Source organism: Bidens hawaiensis, unplaced genomic scaffold, assembly GCF_021521415.1.
Source record: "Bidens hawaiensis isolate Kalapana, Puna unplaced genomic scaffold, B.hawaiensis_p1.1 tig00017405_1, whole genome shotgun sequence".
In the NCBI taxonomy this organism is placed as follows: domain Eukaryota; kingdom Viridiplantae; phylum Streptophyta; class Magnoliopsida; order Asterales; family Asteraceae; genus Bidens; species Bidens hawaiensis.
Genome location: NW_027492634.1, coordinates 212,922 through 235,166, shown reverse-complemented (window position 1 = coordinate 235,166; position 22,245 = coordinate 212,922). Strand labels below are relative to the sequence as shown.

The following is a 22,245-nucleotide window of genomic DNA, read 5'->3' as shown; positions in this document are numbered from 1 at the left end:
AGTGATCGATCAGGTGATTTGATAACCTTTGGAATCACCTTCAGTCGTTTACATGCCAATATCATATCAGTGAGCTTTCTATAACAAAACTTTAATCTTTAATCGTACGTCAATAACTTTCATTAAAATTCACAATATACACAAGTAAAGGTAATACATGACTGCTAGTCACGTAGACGGCATTTACAATCATATAATGTGAATAAATTGTTGCTAGATGGGCAAAATTGAATATATGACATGTGTTTGGTAAAGCTCAGTTTTTAAAAGTTGTTTTTGCTTTTCGAAAAATCAAATAAACAAATCTAAAAGCTAATCAAACACCGCCTAAGTAACCTATACTTTAAAAACTATTTTTTATCAATCATGTCACTAAATTTAGTGATTTATGTAACTTTCACTTTTCCACTTATCAAATTACTAAAATTAAATTTTTAATCAGTTAATTCATTAAAGTTAGTTGTGTTTGTTAATACATGTGTGTGAAACCATGAATAAGAAAACAGGAAACTACAATATTCATGACTCATTTACGGAAACTGATAAAAGGCTATCACCACTGTGGTAGGGGTGATAATGGAGGTTTTCCTTAAAAGTTTTCTTCATGAGATGATCATAGATGACGGTCATAGATTCGAATTCTGAAAGCGAAAATTTTGAGAGTATCACTTGCAGAATTAAAAAAAAAGGACACACTTTGAGTTTGATGGCAAAGTAAGAGTATATATCGTATATCGGTCAATTACTTCTCGTTGACCAATTATACGTTTCTTTATTAGAATAAAAATAAAACATTTAATAAAAAAGGAAGGAGAGAAAATAAAGTGGGGATGGTACAGGTACTTGTGGTGGTGAGAAGAGAAGACATGGAGCTGGAACAACGAACTCATGGTAATCACCATTGCTTGCTTACCCAACTCCCTACCACCCAATCACCCTTTTCTCTTCTTATTTCCTTAATTAAATATACATTTTCTTTTTATTTTATTTGACTGTTATTGCTCACAAGTGAAGTATTCAATGGTGAAACAATCTTCGTTTTAAAAATACTTTCATATAAGTAATGTTCTTTACTGATTTGATATTTAAATAGCACAAAATGGTAAATACTTTAATTTCCATTAGACCAACATTGCTTTATCCTTATAAATTTAGCGAATTACATCAACCATATGCAATATAAGTATCTTACAGTGATGGTTTGAATACACTTTTTCAATAAAGGAACATGTTGAGGGAAATATCGAAGACAATCAGCTGTTTATACATTGCCAAACACTTACTTCAGGTTTTCTATCACGTACACATCATATGAAGGTCTTATTGTTTTGTTTAAATCAAGCGCTAATTAATAGGTTCAGAACAATTTCTATACTCTACAACATAACATAAGACGACAACATTTGGTTGCTAATAACATGGTTTAAATGTAAAATGTTGTTTGTGTCTACTTAGAAACGTAGTTAAACATGTATAAACATGTAAATGTATTACACCAAAGCTAACATAAGATGAAAAGAATATGCTATGTAATATTGTAGTTCATGGTAGTTCACCTATCTCCCAATATCGTATTATCGATTATTAGGTAATATAGTTTACTTATCTCAAGGTAGTTGAAAGATATTGTCGTCATTTAAGTTTTGTAATTTTTTTGTTGAATAAATATGTTATATATTGCGTATTATGTTTTAAAATTTAGGTGTTATGGATTATCTTCATTATATCACGTAACACCTGATAGTATGCGAGTGAAGGTGACTCACAAATGTTGATTAGTGTATAGTATACAAAAACAAAATGTAAATCACACATGGCACAACATGTATACTAATGAGATATGAGTCACATAAAGAGAGAATGTATATGTTATTATGAATTCGTGTATCTTATCACTATATGCATAAATGTTTTATGACACGACTATAATTATATAAAACATCAAGAAAAATGTAACTTTTGTGGTTTTCTCTTTACTTTAAACAACATTAAAGGTTTGTTACATGTTTAGAAAAAAAAGTGGCCATTCTTCTTCAACTATATATAAATTAAATTGCCATGACTCCTGATCAAGATTATTTATTATATGAAATGAATCTCGTACTAACACCCCGTTCAAACTTCAAATTATAAAAATTTAGGCTTCAACGACTAAAAGTGGTCATATATATTCGAAATGGTCCAGAAACGAAGTTAAAATATATTAAACTTGTCTAGCCCTAAGGCTCACCCTTTACGCATTACTTAACACCCCATGCTTTATAATTGTTCTATGTCTAGGCGACTAGGCCCAAGGTTCACCCTTTACTCCTTGAATATGTTAAGCGTCTTTGACTACCTAGGTTACAACACATATATATTAGGTGTCATGTTCTTTGAGTAATTGAATGATTATAATGAACCTTATCAGTGACATATTTGCATTAAGAGTGGAACAGTTAGTCTTAAGTAGAAGACATATGTAACCAAATAAGAAATGTAGAGGCCCTATATTATTTATTGTGAATCATTGCTTAGACGTACATGACATAAAGGAAACAAGCATATGAACACAAGGAATGATAGTATCTATGTAATCCATCAACGGTATACATATAATTAGAGCATCTTCATTGGTTAAATGATCTGTACATTAGATACCATCGCATTAACATCACTCACCCTCTCTCCTCTCTCAACCATCGACTTCCATTCTTCATCAGCCCGTGTTGAAAGTCTCCTCCATTTAGATATCAATTATATTTCAGATAAAATTTTAGATAGTGTGATAGTCTAAGTATATAATAAATCAACAACTCACCAAACCAATAAGGTTATAGCTAATGCCTAATTGCTTATATGCTTCTATGAACTAGAACAATCACCTTTAAAAACAATCTCGATAACACTTCATCAAGAACTCTTATAAATAAAACATTTGACAAATATGCCCATAATTTGGATCATACTCTAATCAAGTGTAGTTTTGACACCTAATAAAAAAAAGTCAATGATGAGGTAACATATACAAGAACGTTATATTAAACAACATTACTTATTAATTACTTATTATTTTATCAACTTCTCCTGAATCTTAAATATTAGATTTGATTTATTAACTATAAATCGAAATTAAAAACATTGAATAGTTGGCTTGATAGTAACTTATTCAAGTTGGAGGAGATATGAATTAAATAGATTCCATCACATCGCTGGCATCTCTGTTTGCATACGTGCACTCAGCCTATTCTTGCACGCATGTCCATGCATTCCATTATTCTTCCCCGCTATTTCCAGCTGTTTTTTTCTCTCTCTCACCCTGTATCTATTCTATTATTATATATTTATATAATATATTATCATAATAAACTGTATATATAAAAAACCACCTTCCTAGCTTTCTCCATTCCTCAAATTCTCGGAAACAAAACACAACCCACTAATCGTGGAGGAAATAATATAACGAAAGGTGTCATGGATCCATGTCCTTTCGTAAGACTTGTAGTCGGAAACTTAGCTTTGAAGTCTTCCGGTAGTAACCCTCCGTTGACAAACTGTTACTGCAAGATTAAACTCAAGAACTTACCAACCCAGATCGCTGATGTTTCGTACTGTGTAGATGGTGATGTGAATCAAGTAACCGATCAGGTTCAAGCCTGCTTCAACTTCAAGAAATCAGAGTTCGATAAACTGATTGAAAAGTCAAACGGGTTGAAGATCGAAGTCTTCTCGGGTCGGAAAGGTAACCCGGTTTGTGGGTTTGGATCTGGTAAACTTCTTGGAGTTGTGTCAGTTGGTTTGGATTCGATTGATGATGCTGGTAACCGTGGATTGGTGGTGGTTCAGAACGGGTGGGTTATGGTGAACGACCGGAGCTCCAAGAAACCGGTTCAGTTGCATTTAAATGTTTGGGTCGAACCCGACCCGAGATTTGTTTTCGAGTTTGACGGTGAACCCGAGTGCAGCCCGCAAGTTTTTCAAGTGAATGGAAACATCCGTCAGGCGGTTTTCACTTGCAAGTTCGGTTTTAGAGGTGGTAATGACGACCGGAAGGAGCGGAAAGGATGGTCGGTTACGATCCATGACCTTTCCGGCTCACCGGTCGCCATGGCTTCCATGGTGACGCCGTTTGTGCCATCCAACGGTACAAACGGCGTCAGTAAGTCGAACCCGGGCGCATGGCTTATCATGCGACCGGGTTACAACACATGGAAGCCATGGGGCCGGCTGGAGGCGTGGAGAGAGTCCTCCAGCCGGGCCCGGCAAAGCATCGGGTACCATTTTGAGCTGTTACCCGATGCTGCAACCTCGAGACTTGACCCGATCACTTTATGTAATTCCACCATCAGTTCTAAACATGGTGGGAAGTTTACTATAGACATCGGTAACGGTGGGTCACCGATGACGACACCGACGGTTAGTTTTGATTCCGGGTCGGGTTCTGGGTCGGATATATGGTCAGGGTCATGGGCGCATGTAATGTACGAGGGGTTTGTGATGTCATTAAAGGTGGCGGGGAGTAAGGCGGAGGTGGAGATTGGGGTTCAGCAGGTGACGTGTACGGAGGATGCTGCGGTGGATTTGAGTGTGGACGCGTGTCAGTCGTTTTCGAAGAAGCTACGGAAGGAGCTGAGACATGACGGCGAGTAGGCGCCGGAGTTGATTGTTAATTTTAGTAGAGGATCTTTTCTTTATTATTTTTTTATGATTTACAGAGGAGCAGAGTGTACAGTGAGATTGCTTGATGAGTTGTTTTGATTAAGATGTGATTTTGGGTGATTAATGCATGTACAGTTGTTGTTTATTACGATATCGGATCCGGTCGTATTTTTCACATGGTTTGTAATAAATTTCCTAGCAGTTGTGGTACTTTTTAATAATGAAAAAAATACTGTGGGATAGATTCACTCTTTTTCACTTTGTCGAGAATCTACAATACGAAAATCTAAATACACGCTTGATAAATTAGAAAATCACTTAATAATCGCCTTCTTGGATCCGTTCTTTTAACACTCGCTCGTATGAACTTAGCTAAAACCGGACTCTACAATAGTGAACAATGGCCTAATCACTAAAAAACGGCCACAAAAGCATCACACTAGACTCCACAATGGTGAAGAACGGCCTAGTCACAGAAAGACGACCCCAAAATGATCACATTGGGGACACTCTAATTCTTTTATCCTTTACTCTCAAGATCAACAAAGTTCAAAGTAAGTTCTGTTTATACAAACATCGCTCTTATTTGAAAAGTTAGACGGTAGGCATGATCACGATATATTTATAGTACCCGACTAGTACATATATAATAGAAAACAGTGTGACTCAAGTAAAAGTTTGGTTCAGATTTCCATCTTGAGACTTGATCTTTCTTGCTATCCATTTAATGCATTTTACCAAGTGTACGTTTAACATATTAGCATGCTTACAGATCAAGAATATACGTTATAGTTTATGATGCTTAAACATAATCCCAAAACGATTAAAATTAGTAATCTAGCTAGCAATATCATGAGCACAAACCACTCTCATTATTCAATTTTAGGCGTAGATCATATACATAGGCCAACTACAACACTTTTCATGAAAAACTCCCATTCACGCATCTTTTCAACCCATTTCATCAATTACTCCATTAACTAATAACATTGAAAGTTCATTAGAAACACACTAAGATACACATACTACTATTCTGTTTTTAGGAGATGAACACAACAAATTCTAGCTAAATCTTGACCATGTCATGTCAGGTGTTTGGTAAAACTGCTTCAACTGTTGTACACCAGAAAACACACATTCGCATTTCTATTTTTCTGCTGCAGTCACTCTATCTATTGTCTACAATAAAAATTACTAAATACACAGAAATATTTTTGATATCTTATTACTACGTTAGCTAGCAAGAACTACAAATCAAAATCAATACAAAACCCATCTTCAGAAAACATCTTTATCTGCTTGTTTCATTCTGCATTTATTTCTTCACAATTGCCATGCTGTGTTTTAATCATAGGTAATACTTCTAGATCATTCCAGACCTAGTTTTTCTCTAAATGTGCGCTGAAATCTTCATTTTTAGCCTCCAAATTTGCAATTTTTAAAGGATCCATTTGTTTTCTTCATCGATTGATTCATTTAACTCCGACATCTCTGGCAAATCTGAATATGAAGATCCTTGTGCTATCTCAGTCATTAGTGTGGTATTTGACTGAGGCCCATTCTCATGGAAATTTATTGATGATGTGGCATTGATGGATTTAGAAACTTTTTCTTGAATTAAGGTAGCACATTGTCGGGTGCTTCACGGTTTTCAACTAAACCCACATTCTCAACGGAGTTGTCATCTAAAGTTCCATTATGTAACTCATTTTCAGCATCATGAGCAATAACTGCACTAGAAGCATCTTCTGCTTTATAATGTTCTTCGCGTGCCTCGTTAGTATGTTCTTTTGATCCATCTTCATCATGGTCAACCCTGTATTCGGTTTGACTTTGACCATCCATCTCTTCCTTTTCTTCTCTCCTGTCTCCTTATCTTCATCTATGATGTGCACTTCTTCACGGTCAATCTCCATGTTTGACTTTTCTTGTTCAGTTTCATCATCATTTTCCTGCTCAATCTTCTCTTCATCTTCTAGTGTTTCTTCATGTGTCTCATTTGTTTGTTCCAACTTTGGTTGAATATGTTTCCTTCCAAGTTTAACAATTTCATCAGCACACGTGTTGAACGAGATCTTGGTTTCGTTAGCACCAAACTCTTTCTTCTTGTCATGTGACCTTTTGAGTTGGAAGATCAACCAAAAGCAAACAACAATCAATAAACAAACTTGCACAGCTTGTTTGATCTCGATTCCTTTCGACTTGTGTGAATGTCTATACATATTGATATGAATATTTTAACTTCCCTAGAGAGACGTAACATATAGTGATATAACTACCAACAAGTTAACGAAATGCAAACAGCTCCTGAACCACACATAAGATAAATAAACGAGAATAAACAATCAAATTCTAACTATGGAAAGCAAAAACAGCAGATGATAAATAAATTTGAGGGGCTTTTAACAGTAGGATGAGCCATACACAGATTCTGTTTCACAGAATTAACCGAGTGTGTGGGGATGGATCTAATTCCAGCTCACACGAAGTGAAGTTGACTAATGGGGTTAGAACTTACAAGAAGAACAATCTTAATTTAAGATTTGTTTTCTAGGTACAAAATTACATCTTTGAATAACTATTATATCTAAGGCTGGTGTTAATGTGTCTGGTTGACAGTTGCGTGTTGGTGGATTGAATTGTCAATCCAAATAGGGTTCATATTTTTTATACGTGTGAAAAAACATCAATTCTAACCCGCATACACTTATGAAATCAATTTTTCAATCCCAAAAGCAATAAAAAAAACGTAATTAACGAAACTATATCAAATGGGGTGTCTTTTGAAAAAGAAAAACAAATACTTGTTTTAATACGTAATTTGTTTGATTTAGTTATATTTAAGATACTCAACTCTTATATATTTCATGTGTGTTGCGTGTGTACTAGCATACTTCAATTGTTGATACGATGTTTACTTGATAATCAAGTCAGCAAATACAACCAATAAGTTTTGGGTATTATCTTTAGTATCACTATATATATGGTTTGATTCGGGTTCTACCAGTCTTGCAACTAGACTTATAGCGGGCGTTACTGAATATTCTTTCCACCCTTTTGATTAGTTTTAAAAGGGATGCATGAAACCCAAAATTATATGATACTATTAATTAGAACGGAGCCAGTTAATGTTTCACGTCTATGTTTCATTCCTTAATTAATTATCACACAATATTAATGCGCATTCATAATTTATTTATATACTTTAACCAACAACGTACACGCGAAACATATAGTTCACTATTCACTAGTATGGAGCTTGACCAATGTAGTTTCCAGGAGGATAATAGCTGCAAATAACAAACCACCAACCATTATTAGTGCACTGAACCCTTGCACAACCAAGTTGAACAGAATTACGCCACACCACTTGAGTATAATGTCCACAAACTTGTCCCCTAGCACATGTATTAGTAATATAATCATAATAACGTTTCTCATCTACCCACAAGTTCACAGCGTTGACATCGGTGAAGGCACCACTACCCTCGGCAAGGTTCTCACCATAAGGTCCACCAGAGTGCACCAAATTGCAGTCTCCTATTCTCTGGTTAGCATAGTTTTGAGCATAGGCAGCCACAGTAGTGTTCCATACCATGTTACCAACGCCCACTTGGGCACGAGCCGCATTGTGGGCATCTAAGTAATCTTGTTGGGAGTTTTGTGCATGGGTGATGGTGGCTATAGTAGTTAAGATACAAATAAGAGCAAATGAGAGTTTGAGTGACCCCATTTAGTATGTCGATAACTTGTCCGTAGGCGTTTGATGATGGGTAGACATGAACTAAGGCTAGCTATTTATAGATGATTTGCATTATACAAATGGCAACATGATTAGTTTAAAGATTATAAAAACATATCAACCAAAGCAAAATCAACAAGAAAACTTTCCATTTGTGCATAAAGGCATTTGCTTCAAATCTTAAAACACACCGATTCATACCTCATTTGGGCTTACACCATCCAATCCCATGTAAACAACTCCTCATTATTATTATTAATATTTTTTTTTCTTTTACTAAAACAATATACTATTTTGAAACCGTGTTAGAGGTGATAACATGACGTGTATATAAACTACTATTACATTTCTTTTGTATATTGTATTGTTTTCCATATGCATGTCGTTTCTTGAGGTGGTTTACAAAAGAAAGTATGTTATGGTACTAGAAGGATTTCGGGTTAGTCGCGTCCCCTGAGTTATCGTACCCATCTCCATCATCTAGATCAAGCTCGGGAGCGATACGGTGTTCTCATCTAGTTCCTAAAGGAGCCTGGTTTTTGACATTTTGCGTGTGAAGTTATATATTCTTCAAAATAAAATAATAAGATGTAACACACATGGAATGTTGATGATGTCTTCATTTACCACGTCAATAGCTACATAACGTCACCGTTAATAGTGGCCTTTGGCTATGACATATAGATAGATTAGCTTAAACTTCTTATCTAGAATAATAAAGCATAAGTTAATTTGTTTATAGGATTGCCACGTTTAAAAAGTTATTACGGACCAGGCGTGTTTCGTCGTACCCTGACTACTCCTCTTTCACTGGCTTATTTGTATTCAGCTACATGATAGCACTCCCCTCAATCGGCCTATCCTCAATCGACAACAACTCCGTCCTAGTGAATTCATATCACATGGGTCTCTTTCTCTTAGGTTGGTTTCAACAAAAAATACAAAGAAAAGTAAGGGGGTCCGGTCAAGATCCTCTTTCAATCATCAACAATTTACATATAGAATAATGTGATTGAACATCTTGGTTGTTGTAATGATCAATCTCAATTTTAGAAGGACTAATGTGAGTATATAAAAGCTAAGGAAGGATATGTTGCTGATATCATACCATTTAAGTTGCTTAATTTCTACTTAAATCTAAATAAGCCGGCCAAAGACAAAAATATATTGAGACCGAAAATCCGTACTATTATGACTTCTTACCAAACCTATGCTACATACTTATGCCAAAGCCCTTATTATTATGTTTTGCAAACAATTGTGGCCAGCTTATAAATAAAAGCTTTTGAACGTTTTTCGCTATATAAGGTGTCTAAGTTTGTACACGAAACCCACCAAAAACACGTTGTATTGAAAATAACCCGTTAAAAACATAATTCGCTCATTTGTCTCTCCTCTGCTCGATGCCTTCGTTCGTCCCCATCACCTATTGATATGGCGGGAATTAGAAGACATGTTACGTATTATGCATAACTGGTGTTGTTTTTGGTTTTTCAAGTAAGGACACGCTTGTCGTTTTTTATATCGACTTAACACATTTTTTAACTTCTGTTAGTGAAATGTTAGGAAACGTGTCATTAAATGACCAAAATAGCCATATGCAGTAATGTAATCAACTCAAACATTTGTTCACATTGCACTAATGTGAGTTTGATTGATATTTGTGATTCAGACAATTTATAATAGCAAAATGGAGAACCTTATATTGATTGAAGCAGACCTCATAAGTATACAAAAGCATCATATAATTAACAATCTACATCGCATCTTCAATCCACAAATATCAAACTTATCTTCTTTTTGGGAACATATATGTAATGTAACCTCTGTTAACTCTATAACTTAACTCCAAAAGAATCAAAGAACACCGGTATGCTTCAAATAAGCGATTTAAGGTGGAAAATCTGGCAGCTCGACTGGTATCGTTTCTTGGCTGCAGCTAATTCAAACTTCTTGATTGCGTCTTCATTCTCGTCTATCTTGCTTTGAACAAAAACCGAATCCACCAAGTCGCACTTCGCAGTTTTGCCTAAACAAACAAAAAACATAAATAAAAATCACAAATTTAAAAATTAGATTGAAAAAAGAAGACTTACAGGACGACCGAACTTTGACAGCTCGTCAACTTTAAACGTACGCTGCCCAGGATAACCTATTTCCAAAAATGACAATAAAATTAGAAATGTAATTTATAGTTTTATACAATGCAAAAACATTTATTTGGAAATTTAACTGAGAATATAATAAATCCATCAGAAGATACTCTTGCTAATTCGGGAAGCGTCTTGTTGAGATACTTTGGGGACAAATAATCGAGTGCATCCGATACTATGACAAGTGAAAAAGATTTTGATCTATATGGTAAAGGAAACTTAATGTCGGATACACGAACAACGCCTTTTCTTACAAGGCGGTTGCATTTAGCATCAGCCTCATCTAAATCATACGGCTCTACACCCCATGCTTCAGTCTCATCTTCTTTTATTAATCTGGAGACCACTGTACACGTGTCGGGGCCCACGTGCAAGATTTTATGCATACTATCTCCATACGCTTTCTTTAAATACGGTAATGCTTGAAAAATTTCAGATGTGCATGAAGAACCGGCTGCATAATAATTACATGATAGTTTAGATTTGTGGTGTTTCAATAAATTAATTAAACTGATTATATTTCAGTAATACGGGTGTAAACGGGCCAAGCTGCGAGCTACTTGAGACCAGCTCGTTAAAAGCTTTAATCGAGCTGAAATAAACTGAGTTTGAGCCCGAGCTCAAGCTTAAAATAAGCTTGTTTAATAAATGAGTCTAAGGTGTTGTTTGTTTTTGCAGACATAAACTGTCTGTAAGCTGATTTCATCTGTTTTTATGTCTGCAACTGAAGATGTGGTCTGAAGATCTGTAAGCTGAAATTTTAAGACCGTTTGTTTTTATAAGTTTACATGTTAAACTAAAAAGTGTAGTTTGAGGTTTTTTTTTTCTTGTTACTTTAAAATTCAATATGTACGTTGGTCAACAACTGGTTCCTGTCACATCGAAAAGCCGAGGAGGATTAGGCGGTGGAGGTAACAGATGGTCGGTTGTGAGATGGTGGATTAGGCGGTGGAGGTAACAGATGGCCGAGGAGGAATAGGCGGTGGGGAATCGGAAGTTTCCGGCGGTTTCGGTGGTCGTGATGGGGCAAAAGAGTGTACCGGAGGCGGCAGTTTCGGTGGTCGTGATGGTCCATGGAGGCGGCGGTTTCGATGGTCCATGGAGGCGGCGGTTTTCATGGAGGCACCTAACAGATATATATATGGAGGCGGCGGTTTCGATGGCCAACCGGAACCAAGGGAGAGGAGGAAGAGAAGGAGTGTGTCTGGAGGAGCAGAGGTGGTGGCGATGGCCGACCGGCGAGTGGAGGAGCGACGGAGAGGTGCACAGGGGATGGATGAGAAATGTGAAGAAGTTTGAAGCTAACCCAAGGAGCTTTTTTTTTAAGATGTATTAAGATGTTTGCAGATCTTATATTTTTAGAAAACCAAACTGTCTTCACAACTGATGTCTGCCCGCCTGCAGACATCAGCCATCTTGAAGATGTTTGAAGCAAAAACAAACAGCACCTAAGCCCGAGCTGGCTTTTGAGCCTAAATTCCAAAACAAGCCTATTATTTATATAGCTTTTATTAAACATGTTTAATATATACGTATTTATTTAAAAATTCTTATTATATACAAACTTATGAAAAAATAACTACTAAATAATATAACTTATCTTATATGTAAAATCATACTTAAAAAAATATAGAAATAATTATAAATAATAAATATATAGAAACTAATTAATACGTAATAAACGAGGCAAGCTTTAAAAACAACTCACAAGCCGAGCTCGAGCTTTAGAAATAGAGCTTGAAGCTTGGGCCCGGCTAAGCTGATTTACACCCCTAGACTGTAAAAGATATAAAGTTGTTTAGCTATATCTAGAATGGTTTACCTTGAAGCCTAGTTAAATCAGATTTATCAAAACCTGCGACAAACAAAATTTGTGTTTAGATTGATTCACAGAGATAACATATATATAACAATTAACAAATGATGCATAATTGCATATTATAATTCAGATATACTAACTATTAACTAACCTGAACCAGTATAAAGATATCCAATAATAAGAAAAGCTCCCTGAAAGATGGATGCAAAGGTTATATATAATTACACAAATGGCAATATAATATATGTGTGTAAATGAGTATACCAATAATAGTAGGCCGATGGATAAGTAAGGTGATGAGCGTGATTTCGGGTGTAATGAACCATCGCCCAATCGTCTAGATAAGCCAGAAGGTCTCCTTGAAGTCATAATTTATTATGATTTACCTGTATGTATTTACAGGTGGTCATTATTTGTAAACATAAACTACCAGAAACAAAAGTTTTTACAATAAAGTAAGCCTAAGTTGTTAATTTGGGATTGGTGTTAGTTAATGGTATAGCAAAAACGACATTTGAGATAATAAGGTTGGGTATGGGGATGTTGAAAAAGGGGTTCAGAGTGTTTCTGATAAAAGGGGTAAAGAAGAAAGAAAGGAACGTGTATTATTATGCTACTTTACTCTTCTTACTTATTATTATTATCTTTCACACACACACACACACACAAAGAAAAGAAGGAAAGAAACAGTGAGAGTTGAGTGTTGTATTTTAGTTTGATTTCTCTCTCTCTCTCTTGGGATCGTAGCAACTCAGCAGTTAGGAACGCTTTGTTGTCTCTGTTTGTCTGTGTTCGAATTTGGGCTATTGGGCTGGGCTCACAAGCATAGTAATGACAAACTCACAAAGGGCCCTTACTTATCCCCCACTTCAAATAGATAATCATACAAGATTTTAAGTTTATGGTGGTTTCTAATTTCACCTATTATCTTTATTTTTATAAATAATAATATAATATGTTGGTAATATATTTTGTTATTTAGCCTTAGAAACATTATATATATATAGTAAGGATAAAGATCAAATACAAATGAAAAATCTGTGCTAAACATACGAACTGAAGAATCTCCCCTTATTCTCCAATAACACTAATCACCAACCGCAGATCCATCTCCATCTTCTTCATCATCCACCACCAAACCACCGGACTCCGATCACTTCACTGCCAGCCTCCGCCACATCTCCTTCAACCAAGGCTCCACTGCTTCGCCGCTGGCACCAAGCGTTGTTCCGTATATACAATAACGACAAATATTCCGGCGAGACTTTAACACTGGTAGCAGCATCGCCGTCGTTTCACACTGCAACATACTCGCTCTAGTCGGCGGCGGCGAACGACCCCTATAGCCGATGTATCGTTTCGATCGGAAGTTAAATTTGTACGGCTCCAACGAGACCGGATTATTGTGATAATATTAGAGAATATATATGTTTACAATTTCGCCGATTTGGAGCTTGTTATGGCATATTGAAACAAGAAAGTGTGTGATTTGCCAATCAATTCGTACTTACTGGGGTGTTTTTAAAGCAAGCTATTTGAGAAAGAAGAAGAAACAGATTCAATAATTACTTTACTAACAAAATAATTACTCTAATTGAAACAATTACATATTTTACAAATAGTAATTTTATTACTCTGTTTGTAAACTATAATTACTCTATTTGTAAATTATTACTTTATTTGTAAACTATATAGTGCAATTAAATTACACTACAAACATGATTTTCACTTATTTACAAAAATGTCACCGCCTCAAATTTTGTTGTAGTTCGTACGTTTCACACGTTTTTTTCTATTTGTATGTTAACTCTATCCTTTATATTAAAAACCAACTTCTTCTTCACTCATAAATATCACTATTCATCAACTTTGAATAATGAGCACATATTGTTATCAAGCATATGTGTTTTATCATTTTTAAACGCATATCATTTTATTGTTTGCTTTACCATTTTATTATTATTATATGCAAGTTCTTCACCATTGTGTCCATTTTGGTGTTAGGACTTTTATACCAAGTTAAAATCTAATTTTATGTTATTGATAAAGACTGTTATTTTTGCAAACCTTTTATTAAACTTTTCTTATTATGTGTTTGAACTCAATAACTAGAATTTAATTCCTAAGAAAGTTTCCAGTGTCAACTAGCGTAATAGGTCCTTTTCCAAAATAGAGAATAGTATGAACTATGAAATATTTGATCTATTTATTTAAGTAACTTATGATTTATTAACTTTTGAAAAAGTAAGAAAGTGTTTTTATTATGTGTTATTTGTGAGAGGATAAATTATTAAGTTACAACTTTGTAACTTATTAACTTATGGACAAAGTTATAAGGAGGTAACAATAAGGAATCCCAAACACCCCCCATACATAAAAATCTATAAAACCACTCTCATTTTTCAGTTTTTTTAAACAAGAAAACTAACAAAACATGTATTTTATACAAATGAGCAACACATTTTTGGTATATGGCTAATCAAGCATGTATCAATATACCATTAAGATTAGCTACATTCTTATTAAACATGTAATATTCTGTAAAACTAATAAAATTCGATACACATGGCATAGCATCTGTTAGTTAAAAATATAAAGTATGACAAATATAAGAATGATTTTGTTGTTTCTTTAATTTAATGAAACGTAAGATAGAGGAAAAGTGATGAAATTCGATACAAACATAAAATATGATATTCCGTCCTAATAAATGTCTGTCAAAAGACTCAAAACAGTTATTTTCTGCTACTATTGCTGACGGTATAGAGGTTATGCTTGCGGCAGACCGGTAGGTAACATCTCTTACCTGCAAATTTTTATAAAGGAATTCGATTTTCCGTAGCTTAAATCAGACTGTGAATGTGCAGATGTTCTTTATTTCCTGATGCTTCGATCCCTAAACTCATTATTTCAACAGATAGCAACTTGACTTGAATTTAGGATTTTGAAAATGATATTTGATTGAGTTAAAGATGCCACTAGCATCTGGCTGAAACCTGTTTTTTTGATCCCTCTGATAATTATTAGTTGTAACATCCTTGCATCTATATATACTTGCAAAACTCGGCATCGACAACATAGAAACAATTGTAACTATAATTCCAAACCTTAGAATATTGTAAGAAGATCCTTGCATTTGTAACCTACCTTTAGCTAAATGTGGAAAACAGGAATGTTATCGCCTTTTTATCGTATTAATGTGATTTATCAAACTCTTTGACACTGATTTACCGTCTAAAATTTATTTAATAGACGTACACCAATAATTGTTGACCAAAATCGACACTATTAACATATACGGCCTCTAAATTCATTGCATGAAGAAACTAAAAAAATTAACTAGAAAAGTGATTCACTGTAAATAAACTGCAAACTAGATAAGTGTGTTTACATTTTAAACAGACTTATTAATGCAGAAAAGGCGATTTATAATACGTTGCACTTGAAGACGATAATAGCATTGGTGCAGCTCCTTCGGATTTTAGGATGGGGAAAATAATACCTGATACATCCTGCCAATCAAAACATAAACATTTATCAAACATTTGGAAAATCTATACTTAACCAACATGACAATATGGTCTCACAAACTACTTATCAACATCAAGCTTATTTAAACAACTTAATTATGATTATACCAAAACTATATATATAGATGTATAGTAGATAAGTACCAAGATCAATCTAACACCTAGCCACGCGCGCTGTGGTGAAGGAAATGGAAGTAATAAGCGACCGACTCCAAAGACAGCAACTGAAAAGAAATGAAGCACCAAGCTCCATGGCTTAGGATTTAGACCGGATAAGAGTGCAATGGGCCCGCTTGAGAACACGCCACCAAGGCACAAGTAGTCAAAACATGCTTGGCGTAGCTCTGTTCTCGCTTGGTCATGTGATGCAGAAAACACCTTGTACAAGGCTCCGGCCAGTGTGTTGATTGTAGACGCTAGTGGCTGTAAAAAAAAATGCACCTTCAGTTTCTTTAAAATCTGACTGTAACTAAATTAACTGACATCATGTATGACCTTGCGCAAAGTGTAAAACGAGTCGAGATGATCACAGAGGGCAAATGAGTCATTCATATTCCCAATAGGTCGGAGAAGATCACGAACAATAACAACATCCGATAAGGCCACGGTTATTCCTCCACCTGTCAAAGGATGTCTCATATTGAATGAGTCCCCAAGTAAAACCGCACCCGGGGTGGGTTGTGGGGCAGCTGGCATGCTTCTATTAACCATCTTTTTTATGCTTCCTTCGTCCACCGCATCAATGAAGCTACATCGCAGCTCAGGAGGGATCTAAAACCACAAAATATGATTAGCCAAAAAGCAATCTTGCATAGAATAATCATATTTAGATATAGTAAGTATATAACTAACAAAATACCTGAGGAGCGACTTTGGTCTTCAAATAAAGGGCCATGTCACCATTGCCAACAGAAGGGATCTTTTTTCCAGGAATATCAACTAAACACCGTATCTCGGTGCTACTGATACGATAACACAATATTGGTGAAGGGTCTGCTAGAATAACATGTCCATGATTCGGGTATGGAGCTTCACAGTTCTTCAAAAGCAATGCAGCAAAAGAAGATGGGATATCTACTTCAGGTTTGCATAGGCCGCGTCTTAGATTCGAAAAACAGCCGTCACAGACGATGGTCAGTGGGGCATTAGCGGTAATATCTTGACCAACTCTGGTCTTATAGAGCACGCCTGTCACAGACCCTTTTTCTTCAATTAGGGATGTCACTGTTCCTTGTTCAAGCCTCACACTGAAATAATATATATACTTAAGAAGTTAAGATACTTGAATATGTACACGAAAATGGATTTTTGTAAAGTTAATTACTTTGGCACTGTGGCAGCCTTGTCACGCATGCGTTGAACAAACCGCCCGTTGTGGAAACTTCTACCTGAAACATCTCTTGTGAACTTATCCAATGGGTTTACGTTTTTTTATTTATCGATGGCATATTATTTAGAATTTCTTAAAATAAAAAGTTGTTACTTTATTTTGAGAGGAAAGTGGTTTGGTTGAGCATTGTGTGTTAAAACATAATTTTACATTTGATGTATGATTGGAATGGCATATATATTTTTGTGATAGTTATTTGTTTGATTTTACAAGAAAATTTTTTAAAAATAGAAAATATTAAATGGGTGTAATGGTTTATAGGAGAGGGAAATTTTTTTTGGGTTTCTTAGTGTTCCGCCATTTCAAATGGCGGAACCGACCATGATAGCATAACCTGTCAGAAGCTGTCTGGTGACATGGAAGTTAATTTTGTGTTCCGCCATTTCAAATGACGGAAGTGAACAGTGACTTTAAGACACCTTTTATAGCATGCTTTCTTGACCACATATTAAATAGTGGTTTTTGTTTCACTTCCGCCATTTGAAATGGCGGAAGTGAATAGTGTGTTAGTTTTTAAATATGTGGTCAAGAAAGCATGCTATAAAAGTTGTCATAAAGTCACTGTTCACTTGAACGGCGGAAGTGAATAGTGTGTTAGTTTAAATATGTGGTCAAGAAAGCATGCTATAAAAGGTGTCATAAAGTCACTGTTCACTTCCGCCATTTGAAATGGCGGAACACAAAATTAACTTCCATGTCACTAGACAGCTTCTGACAAGTTATGTTATCATGGTCGGTTCCGCCATTTGAAATAGCGGAACTCCTAGAAACCAAAAAAAAAATTCTCTCTCCTATAAACTATTACACCCCTTTAATATTTCCTATTTTTAAAAAATTTTCGATTTTACAAGGATAGATTGATAAATGCTAAATGATCATGTTAGGATCCAAGAATGATTCTTTAGTTACTTGAAATTGAACTCAGTAGTTCAATCAGGAAGTGAAGTGTTGATATATAAGAGATTCTACATACGCTGCTTCATTGTATATTGAAAACTTACTCGCCACAAAACCTTATGCACAACTTTTAAGTGTAGAGCGAATTTGTTTTAAGGATAGAGAGTACTCGTCTTGAAGCAATAAGTAGTGGACTATTGAGTGTTGTTTTATATGTATAATTTTAGAACCCAAAAGCAACTACCTAGCTTGTTTATAGAAGTTTCATTTAAGAAAAACATGAACTGGAATACGAGGATCTAGTAGAAGAGGAAGACGCCGAAAAGTGTATATCCGTACTGCAAGCAGCTTTACTTGCATGGGCTAGAATTAAGGTCAATAAAATTTAATTAAGATTGATATTTACTAGATGGATACAACACAAGCTGAGTTGTATTTTGGAAAGATCCATTACTCAATTATAGCAGGATTGCATTCCATTAAAACCTATATCTTTACTTACTGCAAGCATGTGCTACACCTAGAAATTAATTTAATAAACTTATTACAGGATTTTATTAAAATAAAATCTCATAATTTCAAGCTGGTTACAGAAAACAAATGTTAAACTGAAAAATGCTTCGATCACTGCATACATTTTTTTCTTGAAACAAAAAGAGAACAAAATAAAACACTTCCAAACTGAATTACTTATTGTGTCTCACAGATTAAAGACGCTGTTGACGAAGCAGAAGATGAACCACTAAGCTTGGATGAACCGGTATCATCACTCCCAGAACCCGTGAGATCAATGGATGGTGAAGACCAGAATGCAGACATTTTGATTATGGGTGTTGCAAAAACAGCTGGTGGCACAGTTTTTGAAAGGTTGGGAAGTGGTGCTTCAAAGTTCAGAACTTGAATTGCTTGCTTTATGGAAGGTCGAGCATTGGGATCCGTGTGAGCGCACCAAAGTCCCACGGCGATCAAACGTTCCATCTCCGCTTCATCAAAATCTCCATTAAGATTCAAATCAGCTACTTCACTAATCTCCCCTCTTCCATAAAGGTCCCAAACATGGTCAACCAATCTCACATGACCGTCTTTAGCCATCGGGTCAAGTGGTTTCTTACCACTAGCTATTTCAAGAGCCACAACTCCAAAGCTATAAACATCTGACACCTTGCCAGTTTTCCCAGTTAGGATACATTCAGGAGCCATGTAGCCCATTGTACCCGCCAATATTGTGGTTTGTGCCCCTTTGTCATGGTCAACAAGCCTAGCCAAACCAAAATCCCCTAGCTTGGCGTTAAAATTGGAGTCGAGCATAATATTACTTGATTTAATATCTCTATGCAAAACGCATTGTTCCCATTCTTCTTGAAGATAAAGCAACGCAGAGGCTAATCCTCGAACAATATTATACCTTATTGACCAAGTCAACAAACAACTTCCTTTGAAGAGATGAGAATCCAAGCTACCATTCGACATGAACTCGTAAACAAGTAGTAGTTCCTTACCTTCATGGCACCAACCGATGAGGTTGACCAAGTTTCTATGTCGTAACCGGCTAATGGTCTTCACTTCGGCCGCATACTCTTTTATTCCTTGCTTTGATCCACTAGAAATCTTCTTGACCGCCACATACGATTGAATTTCTTTCAAGAAACCTTTATAAACACCACCAAAACCGCCTTGTCCTATCTTCTCTTCTTCCGCAAAGTCCTTTGTTGCAAGAGCCAGTTGTTTATATGTGAACTTCTTCGGTCCAGTCTCAATCCCAAATTCTTGTGTAGCATTAGTCGCGTCTTCGTTTTTCTTTTCATACAAAATCTTTCTCTTTTTCAAGGAAAAACGTATGAAAAATCCAGTAATTAACGCGCATACGGAGACAGCTAAACCGAGACCAAGACCAACACCCAACACTACCTTGGTTCGTGCACGCTTAGGACCAGGGACCGTCTCTGTGGTTGACGGAGTTGGTGCAGAACCATTGGTGCTTTTCGTCCCTGAACCGATTGGACCAATGCTTCGTTCATCAATCGGTAAACTTGAATCGAAATCCCACGAATGAAGAGTGTGAATCTCAAAATAGTCACCAGTCGAAGCCGAAAACCCAATGCTAACATTTTCTGGTAGATAATCTCTTAGATCAACTTGTGTGCTAAGTCTTTGCGTGAACACCTGATCGCCGTCGAAGCCTGTAAATGCAACACTTAGCCTTTTTGCACTAGAGTTATAAGTTACCCTCGCTGCGTTCATTTGACCTTCGGAAACAAGATTTGACCATGTCACATTTTTAACCGATACCATGGAGTTTATGTTAATACCTACATGATCACCAACCGGATCCCAACCATTCTGAAAGGTATCAAACTCTACCGCTACAAACGGGTTCAAAGTCGAGTTAAGCACCTGGTCACCGCCCGCAAGGCCAATGCCACCACCTTCTTGTTTAGAGGGAATTTGAAACCCGTCTGGTGCAAGAAAGAACGCGAGTCCATCACCATACAACTCCTGCTCGCCAGCGTTTATGATGAATGTAAACAGCGTGGTGAAATCGGCTAACTCGCCTGAACTTTTGTCCCAAAGATGGAATAGTTTTTGATACGTGACTCGACCGGTGCTATAATTCATTTCTTTGTCCTGTTGGTTTCTGGTGAGTTGGATTACCGGACTAGAAGGCGCAGCGTTTCCAGAGTAATTTAAGTCGTGATTATTTGGGTCGAAACTTGTGAAATTAAACGATAGCTTTGCCGAAGAGGGAAGTGCTAGGAAAAGCAAGCATAAGATTATAATCATGGGAGAACGCCGATGATTGTGGAAATTAGTGTTCGTAGAGTTACATGTCGACATTTCTTTGTAATGAAACTATAGATCTTACATTCGGCGTCAAAGAGTGTATTCATATGATATGAATCAGATGAACAATGAAACATACAATGAGACAAGATAGTTGTTTTATATTTTGCCTGCAGATTAGACATACTTGCCTGTCTCATAACTCTGATTTGTTGATGCATTAGAAACTGTAGTTGATATATTAATATAGAATTGTTGAAATTAACGAAAACTATTAAGTATACCAGATGAGCCGTCTATACAGTATACAGGGGCAGGATACTCAAAACAATAAATTTTTTTTTAGTGTGACACATAGTTTAGGACGTGATCGTACATTTCGTTCATGCGTCATACCTGGACAACTTGAACACAATGTTTCGGTCTTAACACACCGATATCACTACTAAACATTGGTAAATTATCGATGGAAACCATGCCCGATATTGATATTAAACCGATGGTTTCCAACAGAACCATGTCATGGGAAAGTCTAGATTTTGTCATTTTTGCGGGGGACACGTTACCAACGGAAAATCCATTGGTTGGTACATTGGGGATAAAATTTTTGTTAAGATTCTTGCCCAGACTTTTCAATTGTTTATCATTGTGAGCCTGAGGCCTCTATGAGGGTAGACTTAAGATATGTGAACGTGGAAATGAGAAACAAGAAAACAAAGACTTTTCACTTCTTTTACTTTAAATTTGAATTCAATTTTAAAGGTTACTTTTTTAATTTTCGTAATGAGGAAAGCATTTAAATTTGAATTCAGTTTTAAAGGTTACTTTTTTAATTTTCGTAATGAGGAAAGCATTAGTCATGCAACTTATTATAGCATCCACAACAACAAATTGTTACGTCAACGTCACATCATATTTTAATTTTTTCTCAAAAATCTCATTTTCTTTCACAACAAAACTGCCATATTATCACATACTTCTATAATTAATTTAAATTTAACTACTTTTCATAACATATTTATTTTTCATATATGTTTAAATATAATATACTAAATATTATTTAAACACTAAATAGTTAAAATGTTAACATAATTATAAAATAGGACACACCATAAAAAAACACATTACATAATTACAAAATATTGTGGGTTTGATTTTGAAACTAGTTAGAATAGAATATGTATTTGAACTAGTATTTCGACCCCGGTTTGCGGGGGTTGTGAAGCCATAGCCGAATGCAAAAACAAAAGGGGGTTGTGAAGCCATAGCCGAATGCAAAAACAAAAAAAAACGAA

General features: G+C 35.7%; 3 protein-coding genes and 3 pseudogenes across 4 annotated transcripts; 1 reads left to right on the top strand and 5 right to left on the bottom strand.

Moving 5' to 3' along the window:
- The first annotated feature begins 3,370 nt into the window (after positions 1–3,370).
- On the top strand, positions 3,371–4,825 carry LOC143553864 (uncharacterized). The gene has a single exon (XM_077043764.1). The coding sequence runs from the start codon at positions 3,454–3,456 to the stop codon at positions 4,627–4,629; it is 1,176 nt and encodes a 391-aa protein (XP_076899879.1). The 5' UTR covers positions 3,371–3,453; the 3' UTR covers positions 4,630–4,825.
- Positions 4,826–5,820: 995 nt separating this feature from the next.
- LOC143553875 (uncharacterized) lies at positions 5,821–6,860 on the bottom strand (annotated as a pseudogene).
- Positions 6,861–7,884: 1,024 nt separating this feature from the next.
- LOC143553863 (pathogenesis-related protein 1A-like) lies at positions 7,885–8,384 on the bottom strand. Its single transcript, XM_077043763.1, has one exon. It carries the CDS (start codon positions 8,369–8,371, stop codon positions 7,886–7,888), a length of 486 nt encoding a protein of 161 aa, XP_076899878.1. The 5' UTR covers positions 8,372–8,384; the 3' UTR covers position 7,885.
- Positions 8,385–9,775: 1,391 nt separating this feature from the next.
- LOC143553874 (putative pectin methylesterase CGR2) lies at positions 9,776–12,721 on the bottom strand (annotated as a pseudogene). The gene is made up of 6 exons (XR_013138909.1): positions 12,617–12,721; positions 12,504–12,543; positions 12,356–12,388; positions 10,615–10,987; positions 10,477–10,534; positions 9,776–10,409 (listed from the first exon to the last, which is right to left on the bottom strand). The product of XR_013138909.1 is annotated as a putative pectin methylesterase CGR2 (transcript).
- Positions 12,722–15,677: 2,956 nt separating this feature from the next.
- On the bottom strand, positions 15,678–17,301 carry LOC143553872 (squalene monooxygenase SE1-like; the record flags this gene model as incomplete). The annotated part of the gene is made up of 5 exons (XM_077043770.1): positions 15,678–15,864; positions 16,027–16,305; positions 16,378–16,653; positions 16,742–17,129; positions 17,207–17,301. Coding segments are annotated over 5 exons (1,143 nt in total), but the record flags the coding sequence as incomplete, so codon positions are not given.
- Positions 17,302–18,859: 1,558 nt separating this feature from the next.
- LOC143553871 (L-type lectin-domain containing receptor kinase IX.1 pseudogene) lies at positions 18,860–21,239 on the bottom strand (annotated as a pseudogene).
- Positions 21,240–22,245: the final 1,006 nt, after the last annotated feature.